Source organism: Desmodus rotundus, chromosome 4 (genome assembly GCF_022682495.2).
Source record: "Desmodus rotundus isolate HL8 chromosome 4, HLdesRot8A.1, whole genome shotgun sequence".
Taxonomy (NCBI): Eukaryota; Metazoa; Chordata; class Mammalia; order Chiroptera; family Phyllostomidae; genus Desmodus; species Desmodus rotundus.
In genome coordinates, this window is record NC_071390.1 from 113940566 (window position 1) to 113957855 (window position 17290).

At 48.6% G+C, this 17290-nt stretch overlaps 1 protein-coding gene across 4 annotated transcripts in view; it reads right to left on the minus strand.

Moving 5' to 3' along the window:
- Positions 1 to 7265: 7265 nt before the first annotated feature.
- Positions 7266 to 17290, minus strand: part of PFKFB3 (6-phosphofructo-2-kinase/fructose-2,6-biphosphatase 3) — a 69428-nt gene continuing 59403 nt past the window's right edge. Inside the window, exons 12-16 of one of the 4 annotated variants that reach the window (XM_053922356.1) lie at positions 17192 to 17254; positions 17008 to 17072; positions 15043 to 15216; positions 13519 to 13541; positions 7266 to 9943 (exon numbers count right to left, since the gene is read on the minus strand). In XM_053922356.1, coding sequence (XP_053778331.1) covers positions 9937 to 9943; positions 13519 to 13541; positions 15043 to 15216; positions 17008 to 17072; positions 17192 to 17254 — 332 coding nt within the window. In that variant the 3' untranslated portion in view covers positions 7266 to 9936. Of the gene's footprint in view, positions 9944 to 9964; positions 11438 to 13518; positions 13542 to 15042; positions 15217 to 17007; positions 17073 to 17191; positions 17255 to 17290 lie in introns of those variants that run through there. The other 3 variants (XM_053922357.2, XM_053922354.2, XM_053922355.1) reach the window with 3 other exon arrangements.

Below are 17290 nucleotides of genomic sequence, written 5' to 3' on the forward strand. Positions count from 1 at the left end.
TTGACATCAAAATCGAGTCTTAAAAGGTTAGTGGGGACATCTGGCCAAGATGGAGGCGTAGGTAGACACACTGTGCCTCCTCGTACAACCCAAAACAAGGACAACAAATTTAAAAACAAAAAACAACCAGAACTGACAGAAAATCGAACTGTATGGAAATCCGACAACCAAGGAATTAAAGAAGAAACATTCATCCAGACCTGTAGGAGGTCGGAAACGGGCAGCCAGGCAGAGAGGACCCATGGCAAGGCGGTGGCTAGCAGACAGGGTGGTCCCACATTCGCGTGAGGAAAAACTAGGAGGAACAACTGAGGACTGAAACAGACTGAGCAACCCAAGGCTCCAGCACCAGAAATAAAGCCTCAAACCTCTGACTGAAAACACCTGTGGGGGTCGAGGCACCAGCAGGAGAAACTCCCAGCCTCACAGGAGAGTTTGTTGGAGAGACCCACAGGGACGTAGAGCATGCACAAACCCACCCACCCAGAATCTGCTCCAGAAGGGCCCAATCCGATTGTGGGTGGTGGGGGAAGTGACTGAAAACTGGCAGAGAGGGAAGCAAGCCCCATTGCTCCCTCTCAGACCCCTTCCCCACATACAGCATCACAGTGCAGCAACGTGGGTTGCTCCACCCTGGCAAATACCTAAGGCTCCGCCCCTTACTATGTAACAGGCATGCGAAGACAAAAAAAACAAATGACCCAAATGAAAAAATAGTTCAAAGCTCCAGAAAAAAATACAACTAAGCAATGAAGAGATAGCCAACCTATCAGATGCACAGTTCAAAACTCTGGTAATCAGGATGCTCCAGGAACTCACTGGGTACTTCAACAGCATAAAAAAACGACCCAGGCAGCAATGAAGATCACATTATGTGAAATAAAGAAAAATCTACAGGGAACCAACAGTGACGGGAAGGAAACTGGGACTCACATCAATGGTTTGGAGCAGAAGGAAAAAAGAAACGTTCAACCACAACAGAATGAAGAAACAAGAATTCAAAAAAATGAGGAGAGGCTTATGAACCTCCAGGACATCTTTAAACATTACAACATCCGAATCATAGGGGTGCCAGAAGAGAAGAGGAAGAGCAAGAAATTGAAAACTTATTTGAAAACATAATGAAGGAAAACTTCCCCAATCTGGCAAAGAAAATAGACTTTCAGGAAATTCAGGAAGCTCAGACTCCCAAAGAAGTTGGACCCAAGGAGGAACATACCAAGGCACATCATAATTACATTAGCCGAGATTAAAGATAAGCAGAGAATCTTAAAAGCAGCAAGAGAAAAGGACACAGTTACATACAAAGGAGTTCCCATAAGACTATCAGCTGATTTCTCAAAAGAAACCTTACAGGCAAGAAGGGGCCAGAAAGAAGTATTCCAAGTCATGAAAGGCAAGGACCTAGAGCAAGCCAAGATTGCTCTATCCAGCAAAGCTTTCATTTAGAATGGAAGGGCAGATAAAGTGCTTCCCAGATAAGGTCAAGTTAAAGGAGTTCATCGTCACCAAGCCCTCATTATATGAAATGTTAAAGGGACTCAACTAAGAAAAAGAGATCAAAAATGTGAACAGTAAAATGACAACAAACTCACAGCTATTAACAGCCGAACCTAAAAAAAAAAGAAAACAAAAACAAACTAAGCAAACAACTAGAACAAGAACAGAATCACAGAAATGGAGATCACATGGAGGGTTATCAGTGGGGGAGTGGGAGGGGGAGAGAGGGGGAAAAGGTACAGAGAATAAGTAACATAAATGGTAGATAGAAAATAGACGGGGGGAGGTTAAGAATAGTATAGGAAATGTAGAAGCCAAAGAACTTATATGTACAATCCATGGACATGAACTAAGGTGGGGCAATGCTGGTGGGAGGGGGGATGCAGGGCAGAGGGGAATAAAGGGGGGGGGAATGGGACAACTGTAATAGCATAATCAATAAAATATATTTTCCAAAAAATGGTTAGTGGGACCTGGTAGAATTTAGAGGGAAAGATTTGTGATCCAGTCAGAGAGGGGAGAATGTAGAGAGTCTCAAGAATAGGGAATAGGGCTCACTCAGAAAACCACAGAGGTCCGGATGGTAGGAGTTGGGATGGAAAAGCCTGAAGGTCATGAGCAAGGGGTTGGAAGGAAGCAGAAGGGTCCCTGGTTTGGACACTTTCCCTGCCGTGCTAACGCGCTGTGTGTGTATGTTGTAACGAATGACCATTGAAAGGATTTATCATAGGGCTTATCAGATTTCCACTTTTTTAAAATAAAAAGGCTTTAAGTGTGTGTTCCCCAGTATGTTTCTTCCCTTTCTGGCACACATCTCCTAAACTCTAAGGTTCCCCCAAGACTTGCAACCAGGGGAGCAATGGGCAACAGCAGCTTGTCCTGGCCTGACCCCCTAAACCCATCTCCAAGGCCCCCTTTTCCCTGACTTTCCAGTGAGCCAAAGCAGCCCCGCCGAGGCTCTCTGCTATTGCTTCTTCTATCCTAAGCTCTTCCTTGTTTCACTGCCTCCCGCTTTAATAATGGTATTCGCAAAATAAAAAATAAATAAAGTAAAAGACTTTAAATTGTAAAAACAATACCTGTAGACCATGTCTCAAAAATCAATTAAGTGAGTCTATCACTTTAACGAAAACAACCAATAGTATTTGTTGACAATTTCAAGTTTCCACTTAAATGGAATTGTGGACCCTTGCCCCGTAGCTCAGTTGGTTAGAGCACCGTCCTGATATACCAAGCTTGTGGATTCAGTCCTCAGTGAGGCCACATCACTGAGTCAATCAATGAATGCATAAATACAGTGGAAGGCACAAAACAGTGAATGTTTTTCTCTCTCTAAAAATCAATAAATATAAATGTTTAAAAACTAATTTAAAAAAATGAGAATTGTAGAAAACTTATAGCTGCCACTATAAGGTTGCTACCTCTTCAAAACTTTAAGAATCTTCTGATGACATCAGAGGGATATGAGTCAATATTTTAAAATATTGTATTATGAAATGTGTCAATAACTCAGTGAACTAATATCTTCTAAATGATCTATGTTAGATGTTCCAAAATGATGCCCGTGTAAAAAAGTCAATTCAAAAAGCAAGATTGATCAAATGCACTTTCATGTAAAAAAGTACAAAAATTTTATGCATATGGTTTCACATTTTACACCACAACTAATATTTAAGAAACTGTATTTTGTCCCGTTTGGGTAGAGAATCAAAGAAAAACGTTCACAATTATTTGAAAAAGATATTAGCATACCCCTCTCTTTTCAACTACATGTCTGTTGTGTGAGACTGAATTTTCTTCATATACTTCAGCCAAAGCAGTATATCCCAACAGGTTGAAGACAGAATCAGATAAGAGAATCTGCCACTAGAGAGACTTACAAAAAATATAAATGTTATTCTTCTCACTAAACATTTTCAGTTTTGAAAAGTATAATTATTTGCCATGGCTGGTGTGACTCAGTGGTTGAGTGCCTGCCTGAGAACCAAAGGGTCGCCAGTTCAATTCCCAGTCAGGGCATATGCCTGAGTTGTGGGCCAGGTCCGCAGTAGGGGGTGCATGAGAGGCAACCACACATTGATGTTTGTTTCCCTCTCTTTCTCCCTCCCTTCTCCTCTCTAAAAAATAAATAAATAAAATCTTAAAAAAAAGAAAAGTACAGTTATTTTGCATAAAATATTTATAACATGTCATGAGTTTATTTTAAAATAAAGTGTTAAACAATGTGGGGTTTTTGCAGTTTCCATTTCAAATCCACTAAGTACGGACAGATAGATAGAGCACGCATAAGCAAGGGCTCTTTAGAGTCCTTAATAATTATTAAGAGCATAAGTCTTATTTACAAATATCAAGTCATCATGTTGTACATCTGAAACTAACATAATGTGAGGTGTCAATTATACCTCAATTAAAAAAAAAGAATCTAAATTTTTAGGTTCTTGACTTAGGGGAAAGAAGTGTAAGAGTATTTTTGAAATAAAAAAGTCGGAAGGGCTGCACTAACTCACACTGCTTCAATTGTTCTAAATTCCAAACCCTACCGTGTCTCACGGAAGGAGGGGCGGAGAGAAGCCCCTGGGGCTCTAGAGCCTGGGTGGGTCAGTCATTGAAGCCGCTGCTCTGCGTTGGGAGCCTGGAGGCTTTCCCATCCTGGGGCCAGCACGCTCTGGTGAGTGCCTTGGGGTGGGTGAGGGGGTTCCCTTCTGTTTACGAAGCAGAGAAACTATTTGTCGTGCCTATAAGCAAACTTCCCAGGCTGTTTTAGAAAGGGTGAGCGTAGAAGCTGAGTGTCTGGAAACCTATTCCTCTAAAACTATCTACTCAGGTGCACCCATGGGAAAGTCTTTAATGTACTCCAGGAAAAGGTCTCCCAGAAGTTGCTGGTCTCCAGGCCCTATGTGGAAACAGCGGGAAGGGGAAAACACAGAACCTTAGAGACTGGACATGTAGTAGAGAAAACCTGTTATTCATTGGGACTCAGAGAGCTATCTCCATAGCCCCTGGGACACAAAAACCTACTTGCTAATGAACAAACAGTGTGACTCAGTCCCATTCCTGTGGTTGATGATCCATCCAGCATGGTCTTGCTCAGCTGTGTAGCTCTCAGGCCGAGTGATTGCCGGTCTGACAGACCTGGGTTTTTTTCAAAGATTTTATTTATTTATTTTTAGAGAGTGGGGAAGGGATGGAGAAAGGGAGAGAAACATCCTTGTGTGGTTGCCTCTCGCGTGCCCCCTACTGGGGACCTGGCCCACAACCCAGGCATGTGCCCTAACTGGGAATCGAACCAGCAACCCTTTGGTTTACAGGCTGGCACTCAATCCACTGAGTCACACAAGCCAGGGCCATTATTAGATTAATGACAGCCATTTCAGTGCTTACTCTGCCAGGAACTGACAAGGGATCTTCATTTATAAGATTTAGTCCCCACAAAAAGCCTGAAAAGTAATTATGGTATTTCTTTACTTTTAAGGAGAATTTTTGTCTACATTTAACACATCCAAGATTGAATTTTGCTTGCATTCAATGTGCATATGGTTTGCCCTGTTTTGTACAAAAGTTAAACTGATGGCGCATCTTATAATAAAAAGTACAGTATGGAGGCCCTGACCAAGTAGCTCAGTTGGTGAGAGGGTCATCCCGATACACCAAGGTCGTGGGCTCCATCCCCAGTCAGGGGACATACAAGAATCAACCAATGAATGCAAAACTCGGTGAAACAACAAATCAATGTGTCTCTCGAAAAAACGAACAAACAAATGAATACAGCATGAATTTCCCCCTTTTATGAATGGAGAACAAGTTAAAAAATATCAAGTACCTTGTCTGAGTCCACACATTTGGAATGCTGTGGGATGGAGAGGTGAACCACGGACTGTCCATCTCCAAAGCCTGGGCTTGTCTCATGAATCCTCCACAACAGGCTGGTGCTGCCCCTCTCCCCAGTCCCTGGATTCCGTCACACAGCCGGGACTTAAGGAAAAGCAGCTAGTCCCACCCAGGCCTCGAGTGCCTGCTCTTTCTGCTCCTTGGTTCACTAAATGTATTTGTCAGAATACCCCAGTGAGACACCTTTTGCTCAATCAATCCAGAATATCTGAGGCAGGATTCCTCTGATGCCTGCATCGTAATTTTAGGCCTCGAAGAACTGAACACAGACAGCTCGCATTGAGCATTTATGGGCAATGGAATGTTATACCTCATACGTGACAGGCACTCCTCCACTATGCCCACCCTCATCCCCACCATCAGGTTTCTTTCTAACAGTCCGCCAACCCAGCCTGCCGCTAATCTTCATTTTATCCTATACATAGAATCATGTGGCTAATGACCCGTGTGTGCAAAGGAGGTGAGGCTTCTGCCACTGACACCCACACTATTAAACATATCCACACCTCTCTCAGATAGTGAGCAAAGGGTTCTCTTAGTTCCAAGTTTAAAGCATCAAAAAAGTTTGTGGTAAAAGTGAAATAAAAGACTTTGATCCGGTATCTAGAAAAACTTGTTTTTCTTATCGCTTTGGATGTGTTCCCAAGGTATATATATTTTAGGATAATGGGGGGTGGGGGGCGTGTCAAATTTGTTGCAAATATCTTAGCAGGTATTTTTCCTTTTGCTTATGATTTTTATGACATTGAACTTAAAATATTTACATTGTGGAATCTCTGTATTTCCCCTGCAGTTTCTTTTACTGTTTTGAAGCTTGGTCTCTGTCCATCAAAATATATTCACCAATATTTTCTCCTTTTCAATTAACAGTTTGATTAACACACACACACACACATCAAGACAGATGGTACAATGCTATGACCTCACTAGCTTTTTCTTCCCAAACAGTTAACCACTTCTTGTGGTGATACTGTTTTTTAAATAATTCCAAGTTAAAATATTGTTGCCTTCCTTCGCTGGTGTTGCCCAGTGGGTCGAGTGCTGACCCCAAACCGAAAAGCTGCTGGTTCCGTTCCCAGTCAGGGCTTGCGCCTGGGTTGTGGGCCAGGTCCCCAGTTGAGGGCATCAGAGAGGCAACTGATCGGCGTTTCTCTCGCACATTGATGTTTCTCCTACTCTCTCTCTCTCCTCTCCCTTCTAAAAAAAAATTAAACATGTTAATCGTGCTGGCGAGAAAAGAAGAAAGTGAGCCCAGGGCAAAGATGAGAGAATCAATGGGCTGGAGGCTCCCACCAGCCACCTTGGCCTGCAGGTGGGGAGCTCCTGGGTGAGGAGCGCAGGCCCGGCCCAGCCCCACTGCTCATGTAAGAACTGCTGCTGTGGGAAAGGGCATGGGACGAAGCGAGTAGAGATTGATGGGCATACTGCCCACTGTAATGGACCCGTGTCAGCATGCACGTGCCAAAACCCATGGGACTGTGCGGCAGTCACCCCTAGTGAAAACCATGGGTCCTAGTGAACAATCATGGATCAATACTGGCTCATCAGCTAGCTGTTAACAAATGCACCACACGAGTGAAATTTGTTAATAGGGGAGACTAAGTACTCGGACAAGAGGAGGGCATATGGGAACTCCATACTAGCTGCTATTTCCCGTCAACCTAAAACTGCTGTAAAAAATAAAGTCGATTAATTTTTTCTTAAGGTCGACACATTTTATTGTTTCCCAAACTCTGGCACTAGGTGATTCGTATCCGCATGTCCTGTCTAAAGGAAGGGGGTGGAGAGGTGGGTAACAGCCAAGGAGTGAAACTGGGTATGCTGACCACAGGTGTCAAAGATTCTCCCGCCCAAAAAGGACCAGAGGCACACTGCAGTGTATTTCAATCAGGTATTTTATTGTTCTGGCAACTGCAAAATATACAAATTTCTGAAAGACAGCCCCTGTTTGAAAGCTGGCACAGCTTCATCCCAGGTAATTAATCCAGATATACAGAATACGGAGAGGTTGTAGGTCACACACAGAAGGCCCCAAACCAACCAAGGAACAATAAACCCAATCAGAAAACCTTTGTTTTCAGGCTCCCTTATACACATTAAATAAATAAATAGCACATATGCTATCAAAGTAATAAAAAAATAAATTTCAAGTATTACAAACGAAATCATCATTGGTGTGGTTCAAACAGTTTTTCTCCTCCCCCTAAATGAAGAGTTTCATCCACGGTCTCAGGACAGAAAAAGGAGAGGGGTATGCCTACCCCAAAACAAATATGCAAAGTTAAAAACATTGGTCCCAGATATTTTTCAGGGGGCGGAGGGTGAGAGGCAAAACATTGGTCCATGACTGTAGCTCTATCCAACACCTCCTCAGGTCAGATCACCGGCTTTCACCTCGGCAGCATCCTGCTCCCTCTGAGGTCCCCTCCCGGTCCATTTACGTCTACCTCCCCACCTCGGCCCTTACAAGCCATGTCCTGTGGTAGGCAGGCTCCATGTAAGTCTGTACTGACTTCAGGCTGCCAGAGGCGAGGGGAAGCACCTTCACACAGCCCCACTCAAATCGTCCATTAAAGTCAAGAATCAGAGTTAGCGCTGACACCCAGAGAGAGAGGTCCAGAAGATGGGACACAATTAAGTCATTCTCAAGAGCAGAACTGCAGGCCCCTGTGTCTAAATATATGACCAACCTACACACATACACTGCAGTCAACTAGACTCAAGACAGTGGGAAAGAGGGAAAATAACCCAGGTATTCAGTGGCACAGAATGTACATACAGACCTCCTCGCAGGCAGACTGCCAAGCAGGGGGGACGGGGGTTGAGTGACAACCTCAGACTTGATTGTATGGTGTCTGAAGTGTGTTCCATTTCCCATGTAATGCCAACCAGAGACATGTACATTCTCTAGGATCTCCTCTCAAACAACACAAAAACAAAAATAGCTGTTCTCTCCACTTCCAGTTCCGGCTGTCCAAGCCTGCCCACCCCCACTCTCAGCTGTTTCGTGGGCTGAGGGGGTGAGGATGCCAGGCTCAGAAGCAGAGGGCAGAGAGGAAAAAGACCTTTGGCACCAGCTTTTAGAAAGATTCTCAAAAGGGTTATTTAGACAAATGCAGAATCTCCAAATTGTTTCTTCTGGGCCTCTGGACACCCCCTTCCTCCCCCAAGACCTGGAGACAACAAGGAGAAACCAGCAGGTAGAAACTACAGGTGTTGAGCATCACATGTCCCCAAACCCCTGCTTTGAATGGAGATGACATTCCCCAAGGAACCCAACACCACGCCAGGCACATAGCAGGTACTCTGTGAAAGTGTGCGACAGCTCGGTCAGGGAAAACCACGAACAGCCTCTTGGAGGAAGTGGCCTAGGGTGAGGGCCACTGTCCACACCTGGCAAATAAGGGAGGTGAAGGACGTCCTGAAGGAAGGAGGCCGGATCTTCGTTCTCCTCCACACGGTCTCCCAGGATCCTCGTTCTCCTGCACACTGTCTCCCAGGGTGGTCCCGCACTGTCTGAGCGCAGGCTCCAGCCAGCCCCCAGGATCCCTTGAAGTTCCTCATCTCATGGGCATGCCCCAACGCCCCACATTCTTTCACAGCTCCAGCCCCCAGGGCACAAAACCCAAACATCTAAGTTCCTGAAGAGAAGGTGCGACTTTTGGGTCACATATTCTGCCAGAAAAAAAGGTGCAAAAGCAGGCAGCCCCAGGAAAGCCATCTCTCAGGGGCCTCTGATCCAGGCCTGAGAGTGGAGAGACCACATAGCTCCCCTGGAGAGTGAGGCCCTGGTGCTATCTCCTCTTGCTGACACAGCCAGATGGTTCTTCAACATCTTCAGAGGCCAAGCACAGACCTGGGAGGTGTGTGGACATGTGGAGCCACTGCTTAGCCGACCAGCAAGTCCAGCTCGGGGATATCTGTCCACACTTCCAGACTGGCTCTCCGGCTGGCCCCATCCCAGCATGTGTCCTTCCTTCCCAAATCAACGTCTCAGGCCAAGATGCATGAGCAAGACTTGTGAAAGTTTTCAACACCCCCGAACCTTCAGCAGCTGGGATCTAGGCCCCTTTAATTTTAGGATTCTGGGACCAGTGTCACCTCCCCAGCTGGGAACATTCCAGGCCAAGATCACAAAAGTGAAACAAAATAAAACAGCCAAAGGGGTCCAGCCTCCCCTCCTCAGGGCCTTCTCTCACCTCCACTGCTCATCGTCCTCACCCAGCCTTGAGTGAGACCACTCAGCCCTGGACAGGGGAGAGGCCGGGGTGCGGTGGCCACAGCTAGACACAGAAGCATGGACTCTGCGCACACACAGGGAAGGATGCTGGGGTCTCGGCCACCCCAGTGCTGTGGGGGGCATGGGTTCACTATGACCAGCAGAGCCCTCTTCTATGCCACTCCGCCCCATTGCGGGAAAAGTCCTTGAAACCGTTGGGCTCAGGTGGATGAAGAGCCCCTACCTAAGCTGCAGGAAAGGAAATGGAATGGAACCGACGGGTCTGCCTCAGTGTGTCCCGGAGGAGTCGACGCTGCTCTGGGAGCCATTCATGTTCTGTTTTCAGGAGAGAAGAGGGTGGAGAAGGGGCATTATTATTACTGTTGACTAGGTTTATAAAGCAAAACACTAAAGCCATGCAACTGAGATTTTACCTTCCCTCTCCCCAGACAAAAACACAACCAGAAAGAGCGTATCAACCAAACTGTTGGCAGTTGCCCACGGAGGCCTCAGGAGCACAGGGAGGTTAAGGCCAGAGCTGCGTGGGAGAAGGGCCTCCGTGGCAGAGGCCTGGCATCTGCCTGCACGAGGCAGGAAGGAGGGTGGGGTCAGCAGGCAGCTCTGTAGGTCAGAGCTGTTCTGGGGAACAATGGGGTCAGCACCTAAGAGACCCGCAGCTCACAGCCCTTGAGAGTTCAGGGCAGTCTTGCTGGCCACGCCAGCCAGAAGATGCGCCGTGGGCCCCTAAAGAGCATAAGGACTCTCCTCTCAATGTGGCTCAAGCAGAACCGCACACCTCGCCCCTTGGGATCCAGGTTCTAGGAACATGGGCTCAGCACTGGAACACAGGTGCTGCAAGCTGGCTGGACATGGTGGCGGAACCAGGCAGAGAGAGCATTGTCACTAAAGCCCTCTTCCTATTCTAGTCAGAGCAATCCTAGCCAGAGCCTCACCCACTTAAAAAAAGGTTTTTTCAGCCTGCTGGGGACAGAGGATGACTGTCACTGCATAGCCGCAGTCCCTTTACCTAACCTCAATTTACCTGCAAAAAAGAAAAACACTTTTCGAAAAGTGTTCTCTCCCATCCTAAGAAACACTGTCTTAAAGGGGTCCAGGGAGAGAATGGGACCCAGGCAGACAAATATGCAAAGATCACCTCGGCCTCCTCCCCTCCCGTCCCCTTCCATACAGAACCAAGGGCCCTGGTGCAGAAATCCCTACAGGAAGAGAACCCCGGGCTGGCGGCATCAAAGCCTAGATCTGAGCCTGCTCTCAGCCGGGCTCAGCAGCCCTGGTGACCCAACCCTCCCTCCAACCACAAGTACGTCAGACAGCCTCTGAGGCTGAGGGGTCTGCTGGGTAAGGCCCTGTCACTTTGCAACCAGAGAGGTCCCGGCTGACTTATGGGATCAGAGTGAGGTCCCCCTGCCCAGCTAGCTCCAACCTGCCCTCATACATGGTAAGCCCAAGGCTCTGAGCACCCACAAAGGACAGCAATGAGACAATGACATTGGGGATTACAGGCACAGGCTATGTCAAACCATTCACTCACGGTGTCCCTGGCTCAGGATGCATGGAGGGAAAGGAGGAAGCAAGAGAGGGGACCTCAAGACAATGGTGCTGCTCTTAAAAATCTCAAGTTCTCTGGCAGGGGGTGTATGAGTCACGTACTTTACAATGGGCAGTCTTCACACAGAACGAGACGCCCTGCCGGGCAGAGATGCCATGACTCAGAGATGCGAAGGGCACAGAGAGGGGCATGCACCGAGCCATTTACCTTTCCAAGATTAATAAGGAGAAAACTTTGAGAAAATGTGACAGACAGTTCGTCTTTCAAGCATAGCGGGGGCAAAGGAAGAAACATGTTGGAAAAGAAAAACAAAACAAAACATCTTTAGTAGTATTTTGTTCTTAGTGTGCACTTGAAATTTCAAAATCAAAGATGCATGGTGAATGGCTGGCCCCAAGCACTGACAGAGCCCTCAGGAAGGGACTGCAGGGCACCACGTCTGGCTAGGCTGTCTCGCCCGCTTCACCAGGAAACCACCCTCACTGGCATCCTCAAGCCACAATCCCAGGGGCCCCCCCACTTCCCATTCTCTTGGTGCACCTGCTCCTCATAAGAAGAAAGCCCACTGGCCCGTGTGGAAGGAACAGGAGGCACTGAAATGCAGAGTGGAATGCAAACCAGAGCGCAGGACGTACCCACCAAAGCACAGGGCACCGTCTCTCCCTGAGAACAGCTACCAGCCACCAGGCACCAGGCACTGACTACGTGCCACAGATTCTGTAATTGCCACATTATCAAAACACCTTGTAACATTCCTATCTCCATTTTATAGATGAGGGAGTTGGCATCCTAGAATTGCACTACCTTGCCCAGAGTTCCAAGGAGAGAGGGTAGTAGAGCCAAGATCCAAACCCGGCTCAGTATGACTTTAATAATTCATTTTGGGATCTGCAGCCCCAGACATGGGCTCGTTCTCCCAGGCTGGGCTGGGAGCTGAGACCCCAGAGAATGCCCCCTCCCCAGCAGGAAGATTTCTTTCTTGGCAACAGCAGGCCACCGGTCAAAAGGAGCAGAAATACACAGATCCATAGGGCTGCTACTACACCTAAAGACTGAATTTCACGGACACGCCCACATTAAGTAAACACACCTCAGCCTCAGGAAGGGAAGCTGCTGCACGGAGAGGCTGCAAGAGGCAAACGTAAATCAGGCAGCTGTAGGCAGCCCCACAGGCTGCAAATGTCGGTGCCCAGGACAGGGGCAGGTGAACAGTAGTATCATGGCTGTTCCCAAAAACCAGCCCAGAGAAAGCAGCCAACCTTCAGGACTGGGGGCCTGGTTAAGTCGTGGTTCTGCCACTTGGCTGGCAGGACGACCACGGCCAAGTGACTTAACCTCAGCCCTGATCTGGTAAACGGGAATAGTGTCTGCCCTGCAAACGTCCTGGGGTTATTTTAAGGATCAAAAAGATAGAAGACGTGAGCAAGCACGTTTTCCGAGGGCTGTAGAGCATGACAAAATACATTCCACTACAGGTGCAGCCACCTAATCTAAGCTCGATGCCAAACAACTGTTTTCCCAGGACAAGCCAAGCTTTTGGGCTTATCAGGCTGAACTCTCAAACCCTCTCCTCATCTGTGAGATTTGAGTGGCTGGGGAAGGTGATATTGCATGGTGGCTGTTACTGTGACTGCGATATAGAACCACAAGAGCAATGGAAATGTTCTGGCGGAAACTTAATCAGAACTTTCTGCACAGAGCTCTGGCTGTAGGAAAGGGGAAACCAAGGGGGTCTGATTCAAAAGCTGCTCCCAATCCTGAACATGGCTATTAAGGCTGAGCAGGTTCCCATACAGAACAACTGGACCCAGAGCAACAGTTTCCAAATAGACCTCTCTCTGGAGTGCGGGGAGGTCTTGGAGACCCGGAGTTGAGGGTGTGGGGGTCCCTGCCAGGACAAGAGGGAGAGACTGCAGGGTCTCTCTATTTGTTTTGCAGATTAGGCTCTGGGCAAATTTTCCTCTCAAAACAAAAGGGCTCTCCAAGGGAGACACAGAACTTAAAACACAGTGGTAGCCGGGGTAACCACCAAAATCTGAGGCTGGAGGGACAAATGAGATTAATACCAACAGTCACCCGGGACCCTGAGAGGGAGCGAGGGGGAGCCTGCGGTAGCAGTGGCAGCACCAAGACGGAGAGCAAACAGCTGGGCCGTAATTACTTCTTGTGTCCTTTGCTAACGATTCACGAATCCCCTTCTCCCTCCTCCCATGCCCATCTTCCTCCTTCAGATCCCACAAAAACTGTCGTTCTCCTCAACATGTTAACAGGCAGGAGGGCAAACTGGCAAGAAAGGAGAAAGAGGTGATAGCAGCAAAATTATTCAGAGAAAAATACTTACAAACAGGCTTTCCCTAGCAAAGGCTGCAGAGAGAAAAGGAGGAGAGAGAGAGAGAGGTCAGTAGAGGGACGGGGTATGAGGTCCGAGGCACACGGAATCAGGACATCCTCTGCTGGGCCCCTCCCAGCCTGGCCCAGCTTCCAGGCTCCCGGAGGATTCAGCTGGGCAACCCAGGAGGACTGTCATGTCAGAGTGCGAGGAGGCCCCGCTACACGTCCTCTGTGACCCAGGACAGCACAGCCACCACATCCCCCTGAACCCAGCCCAGGTTGGAACCCCCAACTGTCGCTGATGGTGGCCTCTAAACTTCCAACTAGGACCCCGGAGTTTACACCGAAACAGTGTCATAGACACACCACGCAGAACTTCAGTTCTCAGTTTTCATTAAAACACCTCTAATTTTAGACCTGAAAGGAGTATTAAGGAGACATCTCCAAATCCTACCCCCTCGTTTTAAAAGATAAGGAGAATGAGGGCTCAGGAGGGAGGGAGCCTGACAAAATCCTGCAGCTGGGGCCGGGGACAGACACCACTGTGCTCACGCTCAGCCTTTATTCCCTCATTCGATCTGCTTCGGAAGTCGGTGCTCCTCCCCCACCCCACAGACAGTAAACCGAGGCCCGAAGAGGTTCGGTGGCCTGGACGAGGACATCACATTTCCGGACATCACAGGGTTTCAAAGAGCTTCAGGCGAAATGTGGAAAGAGTTTGCGGGCCTCTGCATGGAGCTCAAAAACAAACCCAATTCAAAATTTAGCCCTGACTTATTTGTAAGAGACCAGGCCTGGTGGGTGGAGGTGGGGAGACACCTCTGGGTGGGATCCAAACTTGTGCCCAAAGTTTTCTATGTCCCACAGATTCCTGGCTGTCATTGAAGAAAAAATGGTTCTCTAAAAACAAATCTTCATGCCCAATAGCCAAGATCTTTCAGCCTTTAATCTTCACAGTGAATAAAGTGAAATTTAGTGGTTTTCAGTTTTGTTTTGTTTTTTTTTACTATCTGCTAAAGGAACTACACTATGTGAGGAAGTGGCTATTTCCAGACTACCAGCTCTGCGAGGCGGGCTGCCCGGGTTCTCCCCAGGCCCCGCACACTCTCCACGGGCCCCCTTCGACTACAGCTTTTCTGCAATGGGGCGCCACGGCAAGAAAGGAAGGAAAACTACGCAGCCAAGGGCCTGGGACAGAAAAGACACCCTCAGGCCACACAGGAGCCTATGTCCCAGAGCTACATGGAGACTGACTTCCCAACTAGGGGCTGCCTTCAACTTCTCTCGAGAAAAACCTGTTCAAGGATGTGAATGGGACACAGACACTTTGCCATTTCTTCTGCTCTGCCCGGTGCTGCCCACTGTGGTCGCCTCCTCAGAAAGCAGGTGTGCACACTCACAGCCACGGTCAGGAAGGACCTGCCTGCGGACTTCCAGGATGTCACAAACTTCCGAGACTATCCCCTCGCTCTCTCCCTCCACCACCCACCAGGACAGGAGACACACTGCAAGGAAGGAAAGGGGGGTAACGCACTTGTCCGGGCAGCTGTGCGGGCACCTCCGGGGGCAGGCAGTTGGGCAGGGCAGCGGAGGTAGAGGCCACATGCTCCTCAAAGCTGTTGATGCGAGGCTTTTTGGTGGGCTCGGGGCTGGCTAGTGGGGTGACACTATTGCGTCTCATGAGTGGGTTAGGTCCCTTCTTTGCGTCCTAAGCAAGACAAAGACAAAAGAGAGAAGGCGACAGTTATGTGGAGAAGGAAAGTAAATAAGCCAAAAAAAGAAAAAAGTCAAAACCAAATACAACACGTTTCTCTGCTTCTGGATTTTACTGATACAACAAGACCAAACAAGGTGAATGGCCCTGGGGCCATGGGGTTGCCTCTTTGTCTCGCATCTCCCAGTTGGCAAGATCACGGGATGATCTCCTCCCAAGCCCCTTTTTCGGATCATTCCATGACGCCCACCCAGATAAACTGGACATTCACAAAGCATGTGAAGGAAGAACAGCAGGACCGGTTCTGCACAGTCATTCAATTACAGAAGATACAAAGGTGGGAGAAAAGAACCTTGATGCCATCCTCCAAGATGGAGCACAGAGGGGAGAGAGGCCTGGGCATGAGGCTCAGGTAACCACTAAGGGGGCAGGAGGGCAGGGGGAAGGTGTCCGTTCTGGACCCCTGCATGCTGCCCACGTGCCAGGATGTGCAGAGCACACGTGGAACGGCTCCTGCGTCCCGTAACTACGCCCCAGCTCTGGACCAGAAAGGCAGGTTTCAAAGCCAGCCAGGAGACTGAAGACACAGAAGACCCAAGGGAGGTGGAAATAGCCAAACACTAGTCTTCTGACCAAGTGCCAATACAACTGTCGCGATCCCCACAGCCTGTCACTGTAGCTCATGACCCAGGAGCCTGAGCTGGGGTCTGTCTCCACCAAGACCCCGTCCCGGTTCTGCACAATACAGTGTTCAGGGACCATCAGAGCCCAGTTCAGCCGAACCCCACTGCTGGGGGTCAGGCTGGGAGGCTGCTCCTCCCAGAACCAGAGGAAATGCAGCATCCTCCAACCACCCACATTCAGAAGGGGGCGCCACAGAGCCAAGGGATGCCATCCTCTTGCATTTCAGTCACCCAGCCAGGCAACTGCCAGCGGAAGCCAGGATTTTAGTGCCAAAATCTTCTGGCCAATCTCCCTAGAAACAGGAAAGTCCCCTGCACTAATGGGAATGTCACACTTGGTATACAGGGAAGTGTCAGACTGATGCTAGCAAAGCGCTGCATTTCCAGTCGGTACCAAGTAAATTTCAACTTTCTTCCCCAACATCCGCCTGGGCAGTAATTGGCTCTGCCCTGGGGCGACCACCCCAGTCTCAGACCTCCAGGGGGAAATCCCATGCCTCCAGGCACTGGGGTCTCCCGAAAAACTTCCCGCCCACCAACCCTCGTGCCTCCAATTTCCAAATCATATGTTTCTCCAGTCCCGTTTCCTTCTGCACGATTATCCTTTCTTGGTAATTCTGTACTTCAGTGCATAGAGACGACTGAGCAGATTTGCTGATCCTGTTTCAACCCATAACTTCGGAACTTGAAAGTAGTTTCAGGCACCCCAAAGGAAAAGGCAACAATATTTGTGCTGTGGTTCCATTTAAGAGCAGAATGTGTCTTCCTCTGTAATGCTTACTTCTCAGGTCAGGAAGAAATGGGGGAAGAAAGCATGGAAAGAGAAAAACGACAACACCAAGAAGCCACAAGAAAGACAGGGCAGGAGCACACAGAAGCTGAGAAAGGGGAGGGGAGAAAGTCACCCAGGCCCTCAGAGTCCCCAACAAACTACCTCAGGGAGAACCCACTGGAAGACATATGTCAGCATTTACAGGCAACACCGTGCTGGGTGCTTCCCACGAGTTCACACGCATTGGTCCTGCCCTGCCACTCGACAGTCCTCGGGGTGGAGAACAGGATGGAGGTGCTGAAGGGCCAGAGGCAGGAAACTTCCACTCACCTCTGACCTCTCCCGGTGTGTGTTCACTGACTCCACATTCAGGTAGATGGATTCTACACGGCAACCTGGGTGCAGGAGAGAGCAGCTCCTGGTTAAAGGGGACGGGCTGCTTACAGCCCCGCAGCCACCAGAGCCGCCATCCCACAGAGCAGGTCTCATGCGGCCTGGGCGTCACCATACTCACCATAAGCGACTGGAGTCAGTTTCAGGACGGTGTGAAGGGGGCATTTCAGGTAAGGCATCTCCTCTGAAAAAAAGAGAAACAGCCCCATGATTCGATATG